The sequence below is a fragment of the Oreochromis aureus genome, linkage group 22 (genome assembly GCF_013358895.1).
Source record: "Oreochromis aureus strain Israel breed Guangdong linkage group 22, ZZ_aureus, whole genome shotgun sequence".
NCBI classification, from domain to species: Eukaryota; Metazoa; Chordata; class Actinopteri; order Cichliformes; family Cichlidae; genus Oreochromis; species Oreochromis aureus.
Window position 1 is genome coordinate 27,021,218 of NC_052962.1, and position 26,459 is coordinate 27,047,676.

General features: G+C 42.9%; 1 protein-coding gene across 1 annotated transcript in view; it reads right to left on the bottom strand.

Annotated features, from left to right (window-relative positions):
* nedd9 (neural precursor cell expressed, developmentally down-regulated 9) overlaps nt 1-21,148 on the bottom strand; it is a 34,985-nt gene extending 13,837 nt beyond the window's left edge. The window contains exons 1-2 of the mRNA XM_031756798.2: nt 20,910-21,148; nt 5,880-6,287 (exon numbers count right to left, since the gene is read on the bottom strand). Coding sequence (XP_031612658.2) covers nt 5,880-6,287; nt 20,910-20,921 — 420 coding nt within the window. The 5' untranslated portion in view covers nt 20,922-21,148. The remainder of the gene's footprint in view (nt 1-5,879; nt 6,288-20,909) is intronic.
* Nucleotides 21,149-26,459: the final 5,311 nt, after the last annotated feature.

Here is a 26,459-nt window from a genome sequence, read left to right on the forward strand (position 1 = left end):
CAGGAAGCAGGCACGCTATTAGTCATATGTTAGGTAGGAGCGTGATTTTGTGTATGACTGCATGTGTTTTGGCTCCTGCTGATTCACAGCACAGAGACGTGTTTTGCAACTTGGTAAAGTTCCCCTCTGCCACTCAGAGCTGCACCAGCCCATTAAAGCGCCAAACTAATTGATGCAGGTAATTAAGTCTCGAATCCCGAGAGGCCGTCGGCCGTCTCCGAAGCACGTCCGAGCGACTAAACCCGAACAGACAGCGGGCTTAATGAGGAGCGTGAAAAGAGAATGGGCTGATTCTCAGTTCTAATGGGGATCATCGTTCATTCTCTGTGATCAAAGCGGCACTTAATCCTGTGGCATGAATATCTGAGAAGACGAAAGATGACTCCGACACTTGGTGTTTTCTTTCTAAGAAAAATATACCGGGAGAAAATCCTCTGAATTCTGGGAAAAAGCAGGATAATGTGGAGTGAGGAAGCTCTTAAGCTCTTGGATTATCCAAGAGACATTTTGGGCAAGGGCCCACACACAGCTGCCCCCCCCCCCCAAAAATGACCAGAATTTTATCCTCAAACTTTAGATTTTGAAACCATACATTATGAAAAAACATAACAGTCCCTTAGCTCTTATTTCACCTGCCTCTTCCTCCCCTACACTGCTGAGGCTAAGGCTTCCAAAATGAATGAAAATAGCACAAGTGGAAACATTTTTTTCAATCAATTCGCGATAAAAATCAAAGCAAAACACTGCAGTTAATTTTTAAAGTTGTTGAGACAACAAATGGTTAGCTGCAGCAGCAGCACCTCACAGTCAGAGTGGATTTATGACCTGAAACTTTGGTTGGATGTAAATGAAGAAGGCAGGTGGTGCTCACCAGCAGAAAGCTTGTTATACCTCAAAGGTGAAGTAGTGAGTAGCCAGGATATAGAATATTTTTCACCTGCATAACTTTATTTATTGACAAGGAAAAAAATGTGTTTGCTCCTTTTTTATAAGTTATACGACCCAAATGTTTGCTTATTTTTGTACTTTAACACTCTTCTTCTGTTGCACTTCTTCACAGTCCCATTCCAGAATCAAAGATCTAACAGGATCTAATGAGGATATAACAGGTGTGTGTGTGTGTGTGTGTGTGTGTGTGAGGACACTTATGTCAGTGTATTATCCTCATTTAAAAAACAAAAACATTTAATGTTAGACACTTTAAAGGTTTACTTGAAACTGTGCATCTATTTAAAACTCTTCTGTGTACTATTGAACCCCAGACTATATGAGTGTGTGTTGGTTCAAAAGCACTTGAAATGTAGAATAAATTATTATATGGATGGATGGATGCAGCTTGTAATAAAAGTGCTTTGACTGTTCGGTTCGAGTAGAAAAGTGCCATGCAAGTATGAGGGTTCATCATCGAGGGGAGGCGAATGTCTGCAGTAGATCTAATGCCAATCATCCCGTGGTCGGAGAGATATTTCTGTCCAGCAGTGGAGTGACAGACCCACGCTGTAAACCAAAGAGCTGCTAGTGTGGCTGAAAATGCCAAAATGAAACCGGCGTTGGCTTTTTAAATGTAAATACCTCCTGGTTTTGTTTGCCTTCTGTGATGTGAAACTGAATCTGTTTTGGTTTTTTGGATTGTTGGCCGGCTTAAAAAAAAACAGAAGATAAAATATGTAAGCTCTGGTTTTTATAAATGCTTTCAAGAAAGCATTTCCTGTCTTCTCTTGCCCTTCCTCTGCAACTTTATCACACTGTCTGCTTCAAACTTTTTCAGAGGAGAAAGTCCTGTCAGTGCACTCACCCCAGGGCAGATTACTTTTGGTGCGACTGATTTATGGCCGTGCCCTCTTGGTCGAATCTCGCTGGCCAGCGATTCATCACTATGGCGAGCGTCTGAAGGAGCCGGCCTCCTCCAGGAAGAAATAACTCACTTATCTGCAGCTGAGACTGCCGTGCGCGTGATTAGGCAGAGAAAATATGGCCGAGGAAAACAAACAAGACATTCTTCTCACATAACCTGGTTACTTCAAAAAGCACAGCTTTATCAAGGTACACGAGCACACCCTCGCAGTCTACAAAGCGCTATCAGGGCACTTCCTTGAGTTGTGTGTTGAGTTCATTAAACCCTTTGTTGTGCTCTTTACGGCACCAATGAACAGATTGGATCTACGGCTACGACGTGGCGAGAGGAGGAAATGCCTATACAAGGAGCAGACTTCACGAAGGCAGGAAGGGAGGAATGAAAAGGCCGCCTGAAAGGAGCAGATAAGGGCAGATATTTGAACTCTGAACCCAGCCCATCACTGGGCGCCGTGACCTCAGCGCCTGAGTCACAAAAGTGACCGAGGCGAAAACAGACACACCTTTCAGAGATGGTGAAGAAGGAGGAGGAGGAGGAGGCTGAGATGAAACACGGGCCTCTGGGAGCCACATGATAAAAGGCTGCTCCTGGCTTCCATGTGAGGAGGCTCTTTGTGTGGCCGAGAGCTCCATGGCATCCATCCCACACGGTCCCAGTTTGAAGGCTATGTGAGGGGACGGGAGGGGGAGGTGGGGCGGCTGTAGCTCACCCTCCTAGGAGGGTCACCCAAGGATAAGGCCGCAGCACCAAACCGAAGAGCCAGAGTGGCAGCGAGCGCCAAACCTCAGTGTGCCTTTATATACCGGAGCCCCACGCCACATGAAGGGGAAAACAACCAGTCGCCAATCTGGATTTGCACTGCAGGCCTGGCACGCAACACCCCCCTCCCCCCGCCTCCGCCCCCCACTCCGAGGACACATTCATGACATACGGGGGCCTCTCTCCACAGGATGGGATGACGGCTTCGGAGTAATACGAGAGGGGATTATCAGTCTAGGAAGCCGGCATCAGTCTCAAAAACCATTTGGGAAACCAAACGCATGTTTGCGTGTGACGACATCAAAACGGCCGCTGTTAAAACGACACGAGTCCGTGAGTCAGCGAGCCCGGCCTGTCATCAACACTGACGAGCTGTAGTAAACAAGCCTGCCTTTGCTGCTTTCAAGAGCAAAGGCCAGAGCCTGGATTTCACACCAGCAACAAATATTTCCATAAATACTCTGACGCAGGGCGCACACCGTTCGACCGATCGGGATGAGATTTCATTGGTGCGCAACACCGTGGAGCTCAGAGCAAACAATCAGAGGCTCTTCTTTTTAAAACAGCGTTTACCATAATTTCATAATTAGACGCCCTTAAAAAGTGTGCTGTGATGAAACTAAATGTCTCTGCTCTACCAAAAACATACAGTGACTCCAAACCTGAGGCCTGTATGTATACCCAGGATGGCTTAACATAACTATAGGTTTGTATCACAGCCTCACTTTAATTTAGCTTTGAGAGATGATGTTTTTCTGTCACTTGGGACATAATAAATGGCTCCAAACACTGAGCCTGAGCTATTTTCCACAGTCAGAATTAAAGCAAATTTAAAACACAAACCACACACGAGTCTTGGCTTCAAAACAGAACATTAGTTCAAATAAAATTCAGCTAAACAATAGAGTAACTTCTTAATTACTGCTAAGAAAAGGGATAAAACGGAGTATTTGAAAGAGCTGAACGCTATTTTTATATGACTGTAAATGGAGCATTGCTCTAATTGGTCAGTAACTGGTTGAAATGAAAAATTTTATAGTAAAAACAACCACCGAGGCAAACTGTTCTGTTTAGTTAGCCATAAACCTGAAAATGAACCAACTTGTAGGTTTGTTTGTGCGATTATTTCTATAAATGTTTTATGCGGGGTGAAATTAATCTGAGCTTTGGAGGTGCTCCTCCTTAAATCTTGGAAAGCTAATTGGTGAGCACGAACAAACAATATCTCTCCTTTCCCTTAGTGTTTCACTAGAGATAACCGGCTCTAACAGAACAGGCTGTGGCGACTGAGGGCGATGGTGCTTCTGTCCAAGATTCAGACAGCACTGGAAAACAGCGGAGCCTTGTCATGACGCACCGACACACACGCAGCCGAAATCTTTCTATTCAATAGACGGGAACAACCGCCGAAAATTGCAGCACTTTGATAACCGCAGATTGGAGGGCCAGTCGAACGTCCAAGACTTAATATAATCTCTCCAATAACACGATTACGGCACAGAAATACACTCTCATTAGGAGCGCATTTCATTTTCCATGTTATCGCAAAGCCTTTTTAATACCGCTCCTCGGCTAAGCCTCGCAGCCTGTTACGGAAAAAGAGAGGTGTTGCTTGACAGGTCTGCTGCTACTGCTGTGTGTGTGTGTGTGTGTGTGTGTGTGTGTGTGTGGCGTGATTGACAGGTCTCTCCCCACAGCCCCCTGTCTCCGACTGACTTTATCACAGCAACTCCTGTGCAGTGAATCACAGTAAGTCCTCTAAGCCCCTGGCGCCTGCTGCCTGTTTATCCACTAAAATGAACACCTTAGCTCATTTCTATGATGGCTGGGGCTGATTTCTTTTAAAAGAAATAGCCCTTGGGATATCAAAAGCTCATTCAGCATGTAATTACCATCCACCTCCTGAAGGGAAGACTTGGTCTGAGATGCTCGTACTAGTTAAACGCTTGAATAACCAGGGAAATTTCCTCCCCTCGTATTTTAACGCACACCTGCCAGTGACTTCCATGTGTAATGAGGTAATGACATGCTAACTGCTCACCCTTGTTTAATGCATTTAAATCAAGTGTACGAGACGTCTGGTAGTGTAAAACAAGAGCAAGTAAAGAGGGCTTCAGCTGGCTCAGCAGTATCGCTAACTGGAGACACCGAACACAAGAGACTTATTTACTTAATAGTCAGGAAAGTGTTTTGTTGCAGAAATTAAAATGACGATGAAATAATAATAATAGTAATAATAATTAGATCATAATTATGAGTATAAATACTGATAAACTGATAACTAGGTGACTTAAGACTATTAAATGCTTTTTTTAGTAGGCAAATTAAGATACATACACTTTAAATGATATACGATCTAGGCCATAAAATGATGAATACATGGATACGCTGTTTGGAGAATTGTGTATATATAGCTATACTGCAAATGACCAAGTCCAGTGGGTTTGCCAGTGACCATGTTTAAAGCATTTAAATGCAGCTGGGCTCCACCAAAATCCAAAAAACAGCTCTGTACTGTTTGCTTTTCCACAATTTCTCTCCATACTCGCTGCCTTTCTGCGGGTTAGACTGGCTCTGCTGAACACAGTGTGCCAATACAGGAATAAAGCCAAATGGGAGCCGTGCACAAAAACACTACCCTGCTCTGTGGTGAGCGCCAGGCCCGGCACACCCTGCACACATTTCGCATGGCAGAGCTGCAATCTTCTCTTTGGCCTTTCTGCTTTCCGTGCGCACCCTCGCGCTGCTGAAAGCCGAGCCTGACGAGTCACGGTGTAAACGCGCAAATGCCATGTCCCATCACATCTTATTCCCACACCCGCCACAGCTGATGTTACAGCTGAAATCCGATGTGATCCCAAATATCCATCTCCAGAGGTCGGGAACAGACCAGACTCCATTTTCTGCTACTCTAAACCTTCTCCATTTTCTTATTTTCTATTCTTCTGATGCTCTATCTGATAAATATTAATGTGTGACCCTTTGCTACAGATGAAAGCCTGTAAAAGTGCATTTAAATTCAAAACACAATGAAAAACCATTAGGGGAAAAAAGTAAGACTCAGTAATAATAGTTTTTCTCTTCAATCAGCTTACCAGGTAGTTTCACTGATGAGTCCCTCACCTTTGCTTTAAAGGAGCACTAATCAGTGAAATCAGCTGGTCACTATTGATTGCTGTGCTCCATAGTGATTTATCCTTTTTGGACTGATTCAATAAAGGAAACCCAAACTAGCTGACAGATTGACTGATGAGCTCTGTCTCACCTTGCTTGGTGTGTTATCAGTTGCTAGAGTACTCCTCCCCGGGACCTGGTAGACGTCCTGTCCCGGTGGGACCTGGTAGATGCTCTGCTGACTCTGCTGCTGTGGGCTCTGGAGGGACGGGGGCACCTGGTAGAGGCCCTGGGACCCCGAGTTGGCCTTCTGCTGATAGCTCTGAGATGGAGAAGGGGCGGCAGCGGCGCCTGACGACTGAGCCTCGAACATGGGTCCGATCAGCAGCTTCAAGCGGTTCCCGGGGGCGATGCCCTGGCGGCCGTGCAGGGAGCAGAGCCACCAGCCCTCCAGGCCGCCCGTGTTCTGCTCAATGACGGTCAGGATGTCCCCCTTCCGGAAGGCCAGCTCCTCGGGGGACTCCGGCACGTTGTCGTACAACGCTTTGGCCATCAGGTTCTGCGGGAGCAGAGGTCAGACTGTGTTTAGATACGTGTCAGCTTAATTATAACACAACAAGCACGTGGTTACAACAGCTGTCAGCTCCTGCTGCGTGCTGTTTGTCAGGTTTGAGTGGAAAAACAACAGTGGCGGTTTTACAGGCGGGTTATCTGCAGGACACAATGCTAAACCAAAGAAAAAAACATTCACCTACACACACATGAGCACACATAAACCCACACGTTGATATATAAATGTTTTATGGATTAATCGAAAGTTATTAAGAAAAAGCTCCAGAAGAAAATGAGTTAACGAGCTCCAGCAACAATCATGAGAGCAGTATCAATCACTTCTTATCTGAAGCATCAAAACTAACCTAATACTACACATTACTGCCGTCTGCCACGCCAGGTTTTAAATACTTCAGTGAATGACATGCTGGTGAACTCGCTGCGCTGCCATTGGTCCGCAGCTCCACACCAGATGCCTTTCAAACCAAATCTGAACTTGATGGGATTTTCTCAGCTCAGCTCGTGCTTGAGGGCACAGCTATCTAAAGGTCTACGGAGGGTTGAGGGATAATGACTCAAAACAGCAGATTTTGGAGATAGGAAAAGCCCCGGAGCGTGCCGCTGTGTCTGAGAGGGGCATTTAAGACTAATTGCCTCAGTCTTTCTTCCTTTAGCCTTTATTCAACCAGGGAAGGAGTTAACTGAGCATGAATACTCCTTTTCAACTGCCTGATGCCCACAACTTTAAATCCTGGGAACTGCCGGACGCAACAGCGATCAATGCAAAGTCCATGAATACAATTAGTGAATAAGCGGCTTGCTCAAGTGCGCCTTTAACATCTAATAAAGTGGGAAAAGCGAGTGGTTATTGCTCTGGTTTTTGCTTTTGTTTTTAGCTTTTCAGAAATTCAACAACGATCACACTAGATTAGAGAATCTTTTGAATTCTCTTGACATGAAACTCTTGTGATCTTGACATCCTGGGCTGCATGATGGTGCAATGTGTTTAACACTATCACTTCATAGGTTGAACGTGTTGGAGTCAAATCTCCTCTACTTCCTGTGAGGAGCTTGCATGGTCCCCAAGTACTTTAACTTTCTTCTAAAGTCCAAAGATATGCATGTTAGTCTACATGGGGATTCTAATGTGGATGTAGTTAAGTATGTAAGGCAGATAAAGTATGAAGAATAAAGCCCTACAGAAATGAATGGGCAAATTTAGCTTATGCTAAAACTAGGGACAAACAAAGCCAGTCCACAAGTTTCTATAACAGCTGAAAATAACTCAAAATCATCAGTTCATGAACAAAAAAAAAGGACAACCTTCACCAGTCAGATGAGCCTCATAACACAGTAAGAAGAAGCAACACGCCTCCTATTTGTTCAGTTATGACTCTTCTTAAGCGATAAAATGAAAAAAAATATGTAATGAATAACCAACAGTGGCACAGTAGTGATAAAGTAGCCCTGACTGCCTCCAAGTCAGCACCAGTTATAATCTTTCTGAGCTGGATTACATTTACATGAGATGAAACGAGCTGATTGGAGGATAAAAATGATATTTTTATTTGGATTACTTGCCCATTTAGATTAAAAACTGTGACTTGAAGCAGCCAAACAGAGCTCCACACAGGACAGCCACTCAGTTTTTGTATATCTCTTCACTCCACCTTTTTTTCTGATCTGTTCTTTCTGTATCTTACCTTTCATCGGTTCACCGTGGGAATAAGGAAGCCTACTTTGTGGCTGTTTCTACTTTGGGGCTTTCTTGAACCTTCTTCGGCCTTCCTCTTTCCTATCAGCATGATACAAGCAGTTCCCATGTGAAACTCGCTGTTAGTAACATCGTTATCTCTCTCGCTCTCTGTGGGGCGGGCCTCCCTGGCTATTGTCTCAGTGCTGCGTCGGAGCCATTAGCCAGCAACACCCATAGCACAATTACACCCTCACTATCACCCACTGCCACCTAACTAGCTGCGACGAGCTTGAGCATGAGCCCTAGGGGTCAATGCCATCCAATGGGAGCAGACCTGGATGCTTGTTCGCTCCGTTAATTTGATCAAAGCTGGCAGGAGGAAACAAAAATGCTGATAACTGCTCCTGCTTCAATTAAAGTCTGAATATATGAGGAAATACAGCCGTCCATATAAGGACAGATTTTGAACTCAAGGTTTAGATTACTGTTAGATTGTTTAAACCTCTAAGTGTTTGTTTTTTTTATTGATTCACAAGGAAAACACACTATGCCACTTAAAAATAATACTTATTTATCCCCCACTCCATCCTCTGTGTGTAAAAAAAAGAAAGGAAAACTATCTAGCTTCATTCCTCCTCCTTTTAAGCCAACCCTTTTCTGATTGGCTACCCCTAACAAACACAAGGTAAGAACAACAGGTGGGCGGGGCTTCTGTAAGCACAAACAGAGGAGTCTGAAACTAATGACTTGCACGTGCAATGACCTCTTTATTTAAAACCAATGGTGTCTGTTGTTTTTATGAACATTTGCTGTAACAGTGAATGATGATGAATATGATAGAACATAAGCAAAACGTTTCCCCCACTACCTTTGGCCTCTAAAATAGCCACACAAAAAAAGAGTAAACAAGAGTCCCATAAGGACGACCTTTGGACACAAAGACAAGTCGAAAGCACAATAGAGTGCTGAATATTTACAGTTTTATTACTACTGAAAGTCCAGAGTCCATAAAGTTAAGGTTTAAAATAGGGTTATACAGCTTGCTCAAACACACTTTCCTTGTCCTTTGCAGATCTGTTTACATGTTGCGTGCCTAACATGGAAGACCAGAGTAAAGTAAACAGGTGACTCCAGCAGGAAAACTAATCTAGGTCGTTTGTGGCTACAGTGGGTGTCACCTGCTCTATCAGCAATAGAGGGCTGTGGTTACCGTTTAATGAAAGATCTGATAGACTTTACATGAATACAGCCATACTGTGGTTCGATTTTTGTTTTTCTTTAAATTAGGTCACAGTGTAGGTGATTTGGAAGCCATAGCAGACAAACTACAAGGTATGAGCTGCTTTTGCATGAGGCCAGTTCTGCTGCTGTGGTTGACTGCTTTGTGTTTGATGCTCAGAGGAGAAATTAAATCACCCGACAGACACTATAGCACACATCATGCTCCTTTGTCTCTGCTAATTAGTGATCACTGTGACCAGCTGTCGAAATGAAAGCGCCCATTTTGCAGACCGCATGCGCGCACGATCACAAACTGAGCCGTGCCTTCACGTGAAAAAGGTACTGAAAACCACCAGTGTGAGCACACCCAGCAATTTCAGTCTGCAGAGATGCAAGCCGGTGGAGGAAAATGTGCAACAGGAACTGTCACCCTGCATCTGTCGTCTAAACCACACTCAGCTGCCTTTTGTAGTTCGTACATATGCTTTAATAAGGCTTCAGTGCAGATTTTATACTAATCTTAGGACATAAATGAACCCCAACGGGAAATCTTTAGCAGATTGAAAACATATTTCACCACAAGTCTCTATGACTTTAATTTCATGATGCAAGCAGGTAACCATCAGAGCTAAAAAACAAACCCAACAAAGAAGTGTGGTTAACTGCAGTTCCACTAATGGCCACTTGAGCCTGGCTCCAAAGGTCAGTCCCACAGACTCTCTTGTTAAAAGACAGTCCAACTTTACAGCAGAAATAAAAATGTTTACAGCCTGATGCAAGAAACTGTTTCGGTCTCTGTGGCTGATTCGCTTCCCTGTAATAGCTGTACAACAATACCCAAGCCCAAGTCCTGCTCTACTATTGAAAAGTCATTTTAGCCTGCCGTTATGTGGTAAATACCAAATTGGAGGCTTCAAAATATATTTCATACACCAAGGGGTGATAGCATCTATGGTGCTCCGGCCTTTTACCAAAAATGATGTTCTCTTCAGTTTTTGGTCTAAGAAACGATGTATTTATACCCGTCACAAGTGTTAGTTAAGTTTAAAACACATTGATTTTTCCCCTTCTATTGCTGTTCTTTCCAGTTATGCAAAAGTTCATGAGGAAGTAAAGGTAATATCAACAAAACAAAGAGGGGTAATAGTAGAAGATACCACAATCACAGTACCACTGCCAGCTCCCAGAGGCTGCACTACTAGACTGATAAGCATTGCAAACATTTGCACTTTAATAACTGTAGTGATCAGTAGGGGCAGTGAGTAAACTTCTGCATCTGGATTTTGTGGAAGTCTGACGTGACTGTGATACTGTACAAAAAAAAAAAAAAAAAATATTATGAATATATATATATATATATATATATATATATATATATATATATATATATATATATATATATATATATATATATATATATATATATATATATATATATATATATATATATATATATATATATATATATATATATATATATATATATATATATATATATATATATATATATATATATATATATATATATAAATATATTTATCATCCGTTGTGGTGAGCCTGGTACCACAGAGATCCTAACAGGAAGCAGCCTGATTGACACATTTTCACACCCTTCTCTTCACACACATACTGCAGTTTACTTCGCATTAGAGTGCCGCAGCTTGTCTGTAAAGAAGCATGCAATATAAATCAATGAACGGTTAAAGAGCATCTGAGTCGAAAAACGGTGAGCCACAGCAGATTTCAAGCATGGTATTTGGGATGTGAAGGGTCATGCGAGACACCAAACATGACCTTTAATCACACTAAACAAACAGCTTGTCGGCTGTAATGACTGCCAGCTACACGCAGGCCCTTTTTGAAGTGATGCAGAAGGGGAAGAGTCGTGTTTTTGTCTTCACCCAGAGCAGGTGAACCCAGCTATTAAACCGGGCGTCATAAACAGCACTTAGCCGCAGCACAGAGACTCCATCGCTTGCCACTGATCCTCCTGTAAACACGTGTGTTTGCCATGTGTCAGAGAGGGGTGCTTCTGCTGCATCCACACACACATGAGTATGGTATAACTTCCAGGAAGTTATCACTCAGCGAGGTGAAAGGCGCTCAGCTGCTTCCTATTGCAACTATTGTAACACATTTCTGTTCATGACCTCGAATCGTCTTGAAGCAGTGGCTTAGATGTATCACTATTGTCTCTATATGTATATGTAATGTATCTATATTTGCGTAGTTTCAGACCTTTTAATTGCCGCACAGCTTCAGGTGACTCATCGAAACCTTGTTCAGGTACAGTCTATACTGATGACACTGAGAGTGGCCCTAATGTGATAACCGCAACTCCACGTTTAGTTTTTCTTGAACCCTGCTTTGAATCATCGCTCTAAGATAATCCTTATTATACTACAGCCCCTCAGAAGAAAGACAGCCGTTTTAGCTGTCTTTCTTCTCATTGGCTGCCTCTTACAAACAGAAGGTTTGAACAGTTGGTTTGTAGAGCTTGAGAGCTACATGTCTGAGTTTACCAAGTTTATGTATAAGATGATATGAATGTAAGATTAATGTAAAAAAACAAACATAAAAAAGCGTTGACGCTACTGTAAGAAAGAATGCATCAGTGTCAGGTTTGACATCCACCACACCACAGCTTTTTAGTGTATCTTTAGCTAAAGCCAGACAGTAAGCAGAAGGTCACTGAGGGGTAATGTCCTGTTTAACAAGTTCAAGGAAGTAATCTGAGCCACACCAACATTTTATGGGTGATTTCTTCGACCCGTGCTCCACCTCTTTAATGAGTTTTATGGTGTAACTTGCAATCTTGCTGACAAACTGGAATAATCACAAGCAGAAGAAATAGTGTTTTGGTGAGCGAATTCTGGTCTAGACTGAGAAAACAGAGAGCTGCTACTGCATTACCACAGGAGAATAAAATGTGAAGGACAAACAAAAAAAGGCCTTAAAAATTGAACTACCCTAAAATGTATCTAAAGTTAAATAAAAGGGGGGACAGATCAAAAGACTAAACCTAAGTAGAAAGACCAACCGGTTTTGCTGTGCCTGCACAACTTTGACCCAGACGTCAGCAGCTGATACTTTAACTCTTATAAGTCGGGGCAGGCTTCCATGTATCTGACTTGCTCCGGGATATTTCCAGTGCTCAACTAGATTGAGATCTGGGGAGTTGAGGGGCCAGATCAGTGCCATGGGATTCAGGTTTTAATGCATGGTGAGGTGCAATGCCTTGAAAAGGGAGACCACTGCCATTGAGGAGCGTCACTGCAATGCAATGCCAGGGTTGCATAGGTGCGTAGAGCTAAAATAGGGCCAGGTTTCAACTAGATGGTTGATGTCTTTCTCTTCACATGGAAGGGGTTTTAATGTTGTGGCTGACAGGTTTGTTTTATTTCCACGTTTTTTGTTTTTTTTGTTTAAGGTTTGATTTACTGTCTTTTAAAACATGTGGCACTAAAACAGCTCTCCTTCCCATCTGGTATGTTTTTATTAGTCTGTCCAGGTTTGTCCAGTCTGTCTGAATCCCCTCTGACTCAAACCTCTACATCACCAAGGCTTTTCTTTCCCCTCTTCCCATCAGTGTCTTGCCTGAACACAAGCAGTTTAAAACGTCATCCCATTTGCGAGCCTGTTCTGACCTTTCCCGAAATTAAAAAAAAAAAAAAAAAACCTTACGTAACTTCACCACTTGCTGAAAAGGGCCCCACCTTTGCTTTCAGTAAGAGCTCTCTGGGTGGTTTTGGCTCTGCCTCTCCGGGGTATACATCAATCTAATAATAATGAAGGTGGCTTTGGCTAAACAAGCTCACAAATACTTGAATTCCCTTACCGCCACAGCCACACCACATAGAAGAAACCCGCGTCCCCACAGCAATGAGAGCGCCTCGGCTTTCAAAGCGACGAGGACGTTTTCAGCCCAAACAAACAACCTGCTCCAAAAAAAGTGGTACGCTCTGACTGTGAGAACACTGGTGCCACAATTGGGGCCATACCACTGTAACACGTGTCCCGGGGTGGTTCGTACACGCTCATTTGGCCTCATTTCGCATGGTTAAATATAGAAAATAATTATAGTAATGACGGTAATGAGGACCTGATGACTTTTACAAGCCGTTCCTCAGAGCGCGGCCTGCTGCGGGTGAGAGCCAGTTCAAATAAATGGGCCGTGTGAAGGGTTCTGGGTAGGAAGGGCTCATGGGAAGCGGTTCAGAGCTCAGAGTACATGGTAATTTCTTCATTTGGACAGTTTTCAGGAAGGTTGACCCTCTGATTACAGCCTCCTTACAAGCCCTGCCAGTGGCCGTGTATTAACATAATTACACAGCAGGCTCGGCGAAATCTCACCTCGGCTATTTCTGAGAAAATCCTGTCGAAAAAGGCCCGTGTCATTTAAAGCCAGCACACAGGGGAACGTGACCCAGCACATTCCCCGCAGCTCCACAATGATTGATATCTTATGCAAGCGAGTGTAAATCAATACACGGTTACGACACAGTTACAGTGCAACTGGGAGCTGTAGCTGCATGTAATCAATCGATAGCTTATTTTAGTTTTGTGGTTAGAACAAACTGTTTCAGGGGGGCTTTGTGACTGATTGTAAACATTCATTTTTCTTGTGTAAAGACTTTTCTTTCCACATCTTCTGGCAGAATTAGAGTAAATTCAACCTGCCAAGCGCTGATTAAAAAGGACTATTGTATCCACAGTGTAAATATGACACCCCCACCAACACCACCTTCTCCTTCATTTGTGATTCACGAGCTGCGAGGAAATCTCCACACCCTGAAACATAAACAGCAACAGCATGGCAGCTGCAGCTTTGACGGGATGTGATGCGCCATGTTGCCGTCTGACCACGCCGCAAGCTCCAACAAACCTCAGATGCTCAAAAAATATCTCAGTTTAACTGTCTAGTCAGAGAATGATGAAAAGTGTGTCACAATCATGGCCTTCCCCTGGAAAATGTCAGTTTCGCTCTTATTTAGGAGATGACGATCGAACTACACTTCATAATCAACAGTAAATCTTTTATATTTTCACTGCATTCAGCCCCTTTCTCCTCTCTGGATGCATTTGCTAAGAATTGTACTCGATATAAATCATTAAAGTGCTTCTGAACTGTGGAAAAGTAATTATCTTAAGATCTTGAAAAGAAAGAAGATAACTGGACGCCTTCCTGTCTGTGAAAATGTTTCACCTCTCTTCTAAAAAGCTTCTTAAGTTAAGGTGGAGAGTCCCAGATATTTAAACCCTAGTGGGGGTAAACTTAAAGAAGTCCAGATACTTGTTTTTGGTTTTTTTAAACTCTTAAGACTGCCACGACCTGGATTATTGAGACGCTTCCCAGACACATTGGAAAAGTACGATTTACAAGTTTGCCCAAAGCCTTTTACAAAGCTAGTTTGATCCTTTATTTGAGTCAAAATCATCTTTCTTTCATTTCTTTCTAGTATTAACTACTTGACACATATTAATGGACGGCTGCTTCTTGTACAAATATCTCTGAAAACTGTCCAAATGTCACAAAAACTGATAACCACATGAAGCTAAAGAGCTAAATAAAGCTGGTAGAGAACCAGTACACTTAGGAGTTGTCCATTTTGGGTTTCACTTCACCAGGTTTACAGAAATTTGACTCGTCATTATAGTACTGAGAATGTTATTAGTTACTGTTATTAGTTGTTATTTGCTGCCCAAAGCAGAAAAAAAGGTCACTAAATGCAGATTTGGGATTTGAGGGGGTGTGGCTTTCACCCAGCTTCTGCTTCTTATGTTAAGGTTATTAAAACAGTAATGCTTTGTTACAGTGTTTTAGTGTCGTCATTCCTGCGGCAGTACGTCTGCCACTGTGTTTACTTTGAGTGCACTCACAGTAATTTATAGCAGTAAAAACTTGTGATGAAATCCCGCGTGGGCAGGACTCAACTGCAACACTCAACCACTTTAGGTGAGGTCACAGGAAATGATCTGATTTGTGTAACGTCTTGGGTAAAATGACTGTTATCATGCGGCTCCTCCTTATTCTGTCCATTCATCCCAGTCGTCTTTTTTTGTTTGTTTTTCTACTGTCACACAAACTATAAGGTAACCTGACATCTCCTGCGTTTCTGACCCACTCCTTAGCCTGCAGCGCTTCCTGGCTCCTGCACAACCCGGAGAGATCCAGGCTACCACCGAGCTTGTGCTATCTTGTCACATCTTGGACTCCCTCGCTGTGGTCCTGGAGCCTAACCTATAATCAGGCCTGAAACTGGAGATATTTTCTCAAAAGTGTAACGGCTTGTGCAGCTTTCGCATTCTGCCAGCACAATCCAGGGCTATGAGAGGAAACTGATCCGTGAGTCTGGCTCAGCGCCTGAGCAAAGCGGTGAATAACTGCGAGCTTGACACTGACTTTTGACCTGAAAATATAATTTACTGCACCTAAACGGGTCGAGGAGTACCGGCAACACAAATATACAACAGTCCTGTGAATACAAATGGTATTCACGGGGCCTCCAGCCAACAGACGCTCAGTTTTGGCAAAGGAGACTCGTGGATTACTTCCAAGCTTGGTGCTGATGCCAACCGAGGGTACATGAGTGCATCATAGTAACCCCCAGAGACAAGAGCACTAATCCCTCCAGGGGGCATTAGCCGACATGTGAAATATGTTTCGGGGTATCTCTGCAGGGCCACATTGATTGGTTTTACATATAGGAATAGTCAATGAGATGGAGATTCACTTCAATGTCCCTTCGATTTCACGGCACACAAAGATCTCAAAGCCCAAACAACAGAGGCTGCCATCTTTCCCCTTTGAAACATGAAGGGCATCAGAGATAAAAGGATAATGATTCCCCCTTTTAACACTTTACTGCATTTGATTAAGTGCTTTTTAAACTAAGGGATACTCTCATTATGATTAGATGATAGTATATATATATAAAAAAAATTTTATCTGAATGGATAATTTGGTGTATGAAATGTTAAATAGATTCAATAATCAACAGCTGTGGGTTGTTTTGGCCAACAAATGGAAAAAACTCCAAAACGGCAATACCAGGAATATTTTCATTCATAAATATCAACTTTTCTGACTGATTGATCATAAACTTAAGATTGTTTTCCCAAAATGAGCCATCTTTTCATTTTATACCAACTTTCATAGACGAATCTTGTGTAGAAAAACCATTCAGATTCTGTTTTCTTTGAATAAAAATCGCTCTGTGGACGTTGCTCAAGGGAAAGCGTTGAAAATGATGAAACAAGTATTTTAAAAAGTGGGTGTGTGGAAATGAATGAGTAACTGTTTAAAAGGAAGAAGGGAGTGGTTTAAGAGGACTTACTAGGTTGATTTCAACAACATGATTCATGCCTAAAAAATAATAATAATCTTAGACTCCACCATGGGGTAGCCCCTTAGTTCACCCACTGTCTAGAACAGACAGTGAACTAAGTTCTAACTAAGTTCTGATTGGCTGCCCCTCGAGTGGGGCTTCTGCACTCACAGTAAAATTTACCTTAGATGGCTGTACTGGACATATCATCCTCCATCATACAGAGCGGGGGGAAAAACAGTGAATAAAAGCCTCAAATGGGTTGTTTAGAGTACTCTGAATTCATGTCATTTACACCTTGACCTCATTATTTAAAACCTTTAGCAATGTTTTTTTTACCTGTATACAGCAGCTTCTTAAAACTGCTTTTCCCCCAAACGACTGTCTACACACTGCTCAGCTTTGTCACATGACAAAGAAGACTAATGCAATCTCACATGCTTTAAAACTACGATGCTAGAGGACCTTTGCTTCTACCCTACACATATCCAGAGTGCACACAGGTCAGCTCAGTGCTATTAAACAGACTCTCCGTGCAGTCGAACCGAGTTGACGGGAGCCCACTAGATCCTGAAGGATGACCCTGTGAAATAGTTGGCATTCCTTTAGGGAAGGAAGGAGGAGCTCGACCATGGAAATGGTTCTTTGCATTGTTGGTGAGTCTGTTTCTAAAACGAGTCCACATTGTAGTCTGTCTCCTCGCTGGCTGTTTTCAAATGTTAATGGCTGGCTCACGGTGCGAGGGCACAGAGAGGGGAGGTGGGGGGGTCGCTATTCATTGACAATGGGGGAGTAGCTCTTTGCACTAACTGAAAATCTTACACAGGAGCAAAGTTGGGCAAAGGGACAGGAAATTACTGACACACATGGGCTACAAAAGCTACATGTGACTGTTCAGACATCTGAGCAGGCACAGAATAATGAATGCTTTTAAGTTAGGAAGTTAAGATGGGAAAAAGGCAACGTAAAATAATGCTTAAGTGCATATAACTTGCAGAATTTTCTTGAAAAGGGCACTGGGTTCCTCTGAAGGAATTTCTTTCAGAAGAATACAAATGTCTCTTTCTGGAAGGCCTACACAATGCCACCCCCTGCATAAGCAAACAAGCTGGGAAAAGAAAAGAACCCCTGCTGTAAGGCTCATTATCAATGTAAAGGGCCACCTTGAAACAATCATGTGCATCCTCTGAACAACCTTCCCATGCACGATCGCCTGGAATGCACTCATTCTCACGGGGCGCTCCTCGACCTCCCCGACTCCCATCAACCCCACCCCACCGGCTCGACCCCCACTATACAGCCAACTCTGTTTGCCCTCTCATTCCCCCCACAACTTCCTCTCCTTTTCATTTTCTGCAGGCCCTTTCAGCATCACAGATCCTCCTCCTCACTCAGAACAATGTCTGCTATGCTCTCTCCTCCAGTTCCCTTCACTGCTGGCTGACTGCCTAGAACCTGAACCCATTAAAAAAAATACAAACACTTTGAAAAGCACATTTTGGGCCAGAGTTTGGCTTCATCTAATCACTCTTCACTTTGGTTGTGGAGCTATTTCTACAACGGTTACATCAGCTACAAAGGAATGAGCCCTGGGTGTTTAAAACTGTGTCACGACCCTTTAAAAGGACAGTTCTGGGCAAGGAGTTAAAGAGAGAATGAGTACATTCTCCATGTCCAAGTCCAACTTCCAGCTGGGACATCTTTCATTTAAGGCATCACATAGAGAGCTTTAACTCAAAAGCATTAAAGGAGTTGATCGTTTTTACCTGTTATCAAAAAGCAGCAGGTTAATTATGGAGCTTTAGTGTTACTGTTGGGGTTTGTTGGCACTGGACAGAGCCTGGCTGGCAGTTTCCTCCTGTTTCCAGTCTTTATACTATGGTATGTGAAGTACCTCCAAGCCAATAAGCAAATTGAATCTCTCATGATCCTATATATCTCCATATTTTGTTCTTGAACTCTACAGAACAGCTTTGCTCTGTCTGAAACAAGCTGTTTTAGCTCCTCCCCCTTGAGGCCAACTTTGTTCTGACTGGCTGCCCCTCACAAACAGAGGGCTGGGTGGGTGGGGCTTCATGTACTAACAACCATAGCTGTGTGCCTGTGATGGCCGTAAGAGGAATATCTCTGCTCTATGACATCGCTCAGACCCAAAGGTAGAAAAAAACTGTCTGAAACTGAGCGTTTAGAGCCCGAGCTTTTGGCTCACAGGGATTACTCACTAAACACAGACCTCATTAAGGGAAACTAAAAATATAACCATCCGCCTCTGTAACAGTAATGACAAGACAGAAAATAAGGAAAAAGCAAAATAGGTCCCCTTCAGACTAATTTATGTCTCATCTTTCTTTGTCCTCCATTTCCCTGGAAGAGATCCGCCTGTGCGAGGATCATCATGGGGATTACACGCATTTGGTGACCTATGGAAAAAGGCCCTCCGTTTCACACCTGAACACCTGTTGGAAACCATCTCTAGAGGCGTCTGATCAGACCGCGGCGCCTCACCTCAGGTCACGTGAAGCACATTAGGGGGAGGGGTCGGCCTCTCTCGTTAAGCATGTGTTGAAACACTACTACTCTGCGAGGACAGGGACGTTCTTAATATAGATGTAAATATCGGGTGGCTGTCGGGATGTGATGCAGTAAACTCTGAAACCATTTAAAGTTTAAACGAGGAGCTGCGACTGGCTGAAACTAGATAATCGCAGTAGTGACGTGAAATGTGTCACCTAACCGGAGCCTGGGGCTGACTTCTCACCCTCCTATCCTCTGCCACAGCCTTGCATAACGTGGATATGTTTATTGTAAACAAAGAGCGTTGTCTACATGATCTCTGCGCTCTGGCTATCTTCTGAATGTGACAAACAAAGGAGTCAGACGTCAGAGAGCGGAGTGTGTATACTGCACAGATATCCTTCCTACAGGCTGATAACGGCCTGAAACGGTGGTGTTTATCATATTTATTAGCATGCACTGATCAGTCTCATTGTTCAGGGTGAATACAGTGACCATGGAGACGTGCTCGAAGTTATTTCCCCACTTTCAAATCCTCCTCTGGCCTCACACCCAAACTATCACCCTTGGCTCTGTGAACTGTGTACTTGACAGGACAATGAGTCAGTGAGCATGACGCACATATGCAGCGAGCACGCCCTCCAGTCACAAATCTGCTGAAGAGTGACCAGAAGACTGAAGAAAAAAAGCCAAACCTCATAGCAGAGAGGATCCCAGCCAACGCTGAGGCAAACAGCTACTTCACACTTCAGAAAACAGCCAGTGAAAAACTGAATCAAGTGCCTTCAAAATCCCCCAAATCCTCACAAAAGACTATAGCCCTTTAACGGGGCGAGGAAGACCTCAGACCCAAGAACATGAAGCAAAGGAAAAGTGCTAAAATGCAATCACATCCAGAGTAAATTCAAAGCTTCCTCCTGATGAAGTGACATCCAGCTGCTGCATCCATCACTGTCGAAGCCTCCAATTGTCTACAACCCTGACGTAAAGACCTGTGGTTGTAGCCGATGATGCAGAGGTGACTTTCCCTTTTAATACCCGTAACTGCATTTGACAGCATTAACAACAGTCTTTTCTGTCTGTTTGAGAGCTGGTCTGATTTTACAGCATCCTAAACCACATTACAGTGAGGTTTATTCACAAAAGAAAACCCACCAACATAAAACATCCACAGCTTCAAAAACAGGATAAAAATCACAGATTCGCAGCACTAAACTAAATATCTCTGCGGGGGGGGGGGTTCAGCTGTTATGGAGATAACCTGCTGTTAGCTGAGCATTTTGATCTCCAAGGAGCCAAGCCAAACAACAATGTAATGACACTCCACATCCACTACCATGAATCTTCTCTAAAGACTTTTTTACAACCAGTTTTAAAGCCGCTTTCATAACCACATACTCCTTTTTAAAACATCTAATCTAATGTAGTGGTGGGTGCAAGGAGGGGGCCCCAAAGTTGGTTTCATTTTAATTCTCTTTACGCCCCTGTGGTGGAAAACGTAACCTGCCTGCACATTTAAAGCGACGCATACTGACTCGTGCAGCACATTTACACACACACACACACACACACATCAAGCAGAAACAAAAAAGGGTACGTTTCAGCAACTCATTAGTGCAGTTTCCCCTTATTTTTTTAACCAGTTCATTTAAAAAAAGAAACCCGGATGTATTCACTGAAATAAGTTGTGATTACCGCCACGAATACAGAAGCGTTAACATTTCACATCCACGTCGACTCAAAAAGAAGTCTCCGACAGCATCAAGATGTGTTGTCATTATCCAGGTTAAACAACACAACAAATATCCAGCCTTAATAACACAAAAAACTGAGATGTAGCATCAAATCCAGCCCGCGGCGCTTCACTTACTTTGTATTTCATCTTGCCGCTTTTCTTTCTGACTCCAGTAAAAGTGAGAAATATCCGCTTTACCGCAACAAACAGCGGCACGTCGGAATAACCGGAGGCACTATTAAGAGTTTTTCTTCTTCTTCCTGTGCGGTTAACCAGCCATCCAGAGATTCATATGCAGAGAAACACGCAATGATCTAACTGACTCCAGTCCGCCGCTTTCTACTCCTCTACTCCGGAGAACCGCTCACCACATCGACTCCTGCAGCTCATTAGCATTAGGCGCTCCTGATTGGCCCAACGAAAACCCTCTAACCACGCCCGCTTACGGTCCGCTGGAAATCTGCGACGTCATTGTCGTATCAAAATAAAATAAAGGGAAAAAAAAGTAGATATAAAATATTAAAAAAATTAAATTGCCAAAAATAAATAAAAAAAAATTAATTAAAACAAGAATTCTAAAAATCTAAAATTATTATATAAAAATAATAGTAAAAAATAAAAATAATAAAAAATAATAATAAATAGTAGAATATGAAGGGAAAAAAATTATTCTGTCACCTTTCTGTTGGTTTTGTGGGGCATAAAAATGTCAATTCTAGCATAACTTAATGCCAAGCGTAAAAAAATTAAAAAATAAAAAGGCTCCCATCATGGAAGCCTAAGTAATAATATGCTACCTGAGGCTCTGTCATGGTATACTATAAGTGCACCACAAATGTGCTGCATGAAATACAGTACAACAGCCTCTAAAAGGAGTTATTTTAACATCATCCGTGCACCTGTAGAATTTACAGACTAGCATATTTGTTTGCGCATACAGTTTACAACATTGGCCATCATTCCTGATGACATGAGTTAAATAACTAACTTAAAGTCACCACATTTAAAACTTTACCTCCCAAACAGAATCAGGAAATAGTTTGCTACCAGTCTTTAGTTGAGGCTCTCATTATTACACTCTTTTTAGTGTTAAATTCAACATCGTACTGCAAACCACAGCTTGAACAGGAGATAAAAGAACTAAATCAAATTAATTAAGCCCCCCACCCCACCCCACCCACTATCCCCATCACACATCCAATATTCTGCTTGTTGATGACAAATAGGGTGTAGATGTACTCCAGTCTCATCAAAGTTGCATAGCTTGATGTGAATACCAATAATGCAGGATCCTTATCAGATATGAGGGGGCCACACATTCTGGTAGCTTGATACATAATTTACAGAAGCGCATCCAAATGTATCCAAATATAAATAAGAAAGAAAAGAGTGTTTGTATAATAAACCACTATATCCGCTTAGCTAACCCTTAAAGTTTGAAGAACGGAAGAAGAAAAGGGTGTCTTGTGTTATCCCACAAGAGGAAGGTTCTGGTTTTGAATCTGCAGGTCGTTTGAGGCCCTGCTGTGGGTGCTTTGGTTACTAGTGATTCTAAATAGGGTGTAGGTGTGAATGCCTGTCTACGTCTCTGTGTTAAATCTATAACTCACTGGTAATTTGTCATGGGAAAGCTAGAGCCTATTGCTCTGTGACAGCTGGGATAGACTCGAGCTATTCAACAACCCTGAACTGGATTAGCCGTTATCAGCACAGTGGATCATCTGCCTGAGCTGTAACTGTGTACTGTGTTCTAATCATGTCCATCCTGATCACTCTCAATAAGAATTTCAACATCTTCAACTCTGCCACTTCCAGACATCATAGACATCTTCTCTATCACTTTTGCTGCCATCTTTCTGACACAAATCACCACTGACACTCGTCTCCACCTGCCCCACCCTGCCTGCACTCTGTTTCAAGTAAATTTAAAAATAATTGGAGATACATCCAACTTAAAAACATTTTCTCCATTATAGTTAACATATTGCACGATCCCGCTGATACACGTTTGTAAGTTCAGCAAGAAGAAAATGTGCTGGTTGTTATTCTTAGAAATGGTGACAGCAGAAGGGTGTCAGGAAACTGCGACTATGCAACATTTTCCCCTGTGCTTTGGTGTTACTGTACATTCAGAATGGCAACACCTAATAAAACTGCTTCCTAACACTTTAATCTTTCTGTTAAATAGATAAACAGAAAAAAAAGAAAAGCTTTTGCCACAGCTGTTCTGCAGTGCAAACCTACGTAGGAATGATTTAGCTATGCAGTGACAGACAGGAGACAGTTTTCAGATTCAGTCAAGACTGAATGATCTCAAAAAGAATTTCGTACAGTTTGAAAACAATGATTGATTATTTTTGACTGTAAACACAATAAATCACCTTAATGGAAGAATTAAATAAACTGATCAGTGCATACAGCAGTATGATCCAGCAGCCATATATTTTTCTGTAAGTCACAAAAGCTTTATTTGAAAAGCAAAACATTGGTAAAATCTGAAAAAGCATGAAGCTGTCTCCCTATAAAACTATAGCAACTCAGAATACTCAGATACCATAAAAATACAGTTTAAAACTCACCAAAATGCAAGTTATCGTCCTCACAGGCCCGAAAAAAGGTCAATTTACATTATTTTAAGGTTAGCTTTTGTGCTTACCCCAAATGAAGGAAAGACGAAGTGGGTGAAAGTTGCGATGTCACTTCTTTAATGTGAGCTCTAATGTAACGGAGGTGAGAAGAAACACCCAGTATGATATCTGACAAGCTGACAAACTAGCAGTAAAGCCTTCCTCTCTTTTCTCACACCCATGCTCGCATGCGCTCAAAATGTGCATCTCATGACCTCACACACCACACACACGCAAACACACACACCACACAAAAAAAGGCCCCCTCGCTATTACAGAAGGGCTCATGTAGGTCTGTCTGTTGCAGTGGGCTGCCTTCTGTGGGCCTGTGTGCTATTACTTTAAAGGGGCTAAAATCTCCTGTAATTAGCCTGCATCTCATGCTCTAATTTGTGTCAGCTCATTTATCACAATCACAGGGACCCTATCGGCTCTCATTGTCCCCTGTGAACAGTCATATCCTCAGATGAATGCCTCCTGTAAGGGCGCTCAAAACACTCGTTTGTGAAACATACACCATGCCCAGCTGGAGCCCATTCTCTGAGCCACAAGTGGGCACGGGGGGCTATTCTTCTGTGTATGGCATGTGATTATGTGCATGCAAGCACCTGTTTCCTATGATAAACAAAACTCATTTTCCCATCTGTTTATATCAGCGCAGGGAAGAAAGCAGCCTGAAAGAGAGAGAAAAAAAAAGCCAAAAAGGTTGTTTATCCTCTTCGCACAACATTTGGCTGCACTGAATGAGTCCATTAGTCTTCGATCTCCAGTGAGCGTGCCATTTCAGCTGGCTTTTACTCTACCCCGACATGCATCATCAGCTCATTGGCAGGAATGAGAGAATAAGAGAAAAAAAAATGATCCTCTTCAGCGTTGGTTGCAGCCCAGGATCCTGCTTTTGGATCTCAGCAGAGAAGCCAGGGGAAGATTTGCACTGGCATCAGGGCTCAAGTCGCCATGACAACCGCCACCATGGCTGCAGTATTTGTGGCCTCTCACCTACTGCATTACAAGAGCTGAAAGGGCCTCCCATCTCTGGGGTTGCAGAGGTCTCTGAGTGTTATTACGGGACATTTCAGCAAGGAAATAGCTGGTAATAGTGCGTGTGAAAAACGAGCCGGACGCCTTTCATCTCCGCCAGGTGTCTGTGATGTTTTGGTTACATAAGCACCCCTGCAGATACGGCCCCAGGTTTCATCAGAGTGCAGAGCAGACAGAAGTAGACATCATGAGGGGTGGGTTGGCTATGCTCGCTGCTGCTTGGGTGGATGGACGGGAGCAGGAGGTGGAGGTGTTGGTGGTTCCTGACAAAAGCTCTTCTGTGCAGGCCAGGTCGAGGTAGCCCCCTCACTGCTCCCTGTGAAAGACCGTCCCTCAAAGTCTCGTAAACTAGCTGAGGCAGATTTATAGATGCTCCACCAACCCTTGTTGCTCAGACAGGCAAGTCCCCACCACCAACACCTCCACCCAGTCCCTGTGACCTATGGCAGCCTCGTGTCCGAGGAGCAGCAAAGGAATGCACAAAACACACATGACAAGAAGACTACTGAAAAAATATGAGTGTGCTTACTTAGCTGATCCTTTTCTGTCGTTTGTCTTTTAAACTCTGAATACATGCGCTTTAAAGAGTCCTTCTCTTAAAACAAAAAGTGTTCTCAGCAATAGAGGTGACACTGCAGCTGTACTAAAAGCTTTATAAAAGAGACTTTATGTCCTGTGGGGTCAAGCAGGTATTACCTGCAGACAGACAAGACAAAGCAGCAACCTGCATGAAATAAAACCAGCACAGGGAGTCGAAATGCCACTCTAGTCCAGAGTGTAGGAGGAACCCTGAGGCCAGCCTGATGGATGAAACTACTCCTTGGAAAGGAAACGACTGAAAGTTGTATTCCCAGGACTTCGTGTGGAAATTCTCTCCCCACTAACACAAAGCCTATCAAGGTGGTTGGAAATTCTGTCTTTGGGAAATACAAGAGTAACCCACAATTAATTGCTTCTTCCCTTAAGTAACCAACTGTTTCTTGTCTTTAACCAGCTCGGTAATGCTGACCGTGGTGTCCTTGAGCCTTGGACTGTAGGCCAGGATCACATTTCAAGCCCATCAGTTTGTTTTGGACATCCTTGAGTTTTAGCATTGACCTCAAACACAAACTTTCATACTGAGGATCATTCAACCTTCAAGACTTGTGTGTTCATTGTCAGTCTTTCTATATACACTAAAGGTGAAATAGGATTTCTCTCAGATTTAGTGTAAGACAACCTTAAAGTGGAAGAATAGACATCACAGTGCATTAACAATAGATGTAAGACAACGGAAACAAACTCGGACCAGTAGCTATTAAGCTACATGCACACTGAAAACGATTAGCATCTTTCAATCATAGAAAGTAAATGACATCAGGCGACTTCAAGTGACAGCGAAGGGAACCCAAGATAATCTTTTCTCTACTTCCAGGCAAGCAACTGAAGTAGCCATTGTTTGGCACACGACTTCGTAACAAATATGTTGGGCAAATGAAGCCTTGATTGTCTGCAAGCTTCTGGTGTCAGCTTTAAAAAAAGAAATTAATAAAATATGGTGCTTGTAAAGCTGAGGTATGAATTCTAATGGTGTGTTCACACCAATGATGACGTGAGGTTTCACTTGTTTAAATACAGTAACACTGAGAAACCCACAAACATTTGTCACTAACAGTGAAAAGAATGAAGAGGTGTGCAGCAGATAGTTGGAAGTGGAAGTAACAGTAACATATTTTCAGGAGTTACCATGAAGACATATCCTTTTTCTCACCTATCTCTTCTAAACGTTATCTGTGGTTTAGTATATTTAGGATGTGTGTGACAGTATGCGATGTGTAAGGTATCAGGTCTAAAAATCTGTGTCAAATGAAATAAGGGGAGCACCTTCTGTTTGTGAGGGGCAGCCAATCAAAAGCAGCAGAGATGACTCTTGATGTTCCTTTCCTGGGGCAGTCCTCATCTGAGCCAGGTTCGTTGTAGCGCTTGATGGTTTTTGCGGCTGTACTTGGGGACACACTCAAAGTTTTTACTATTTTCC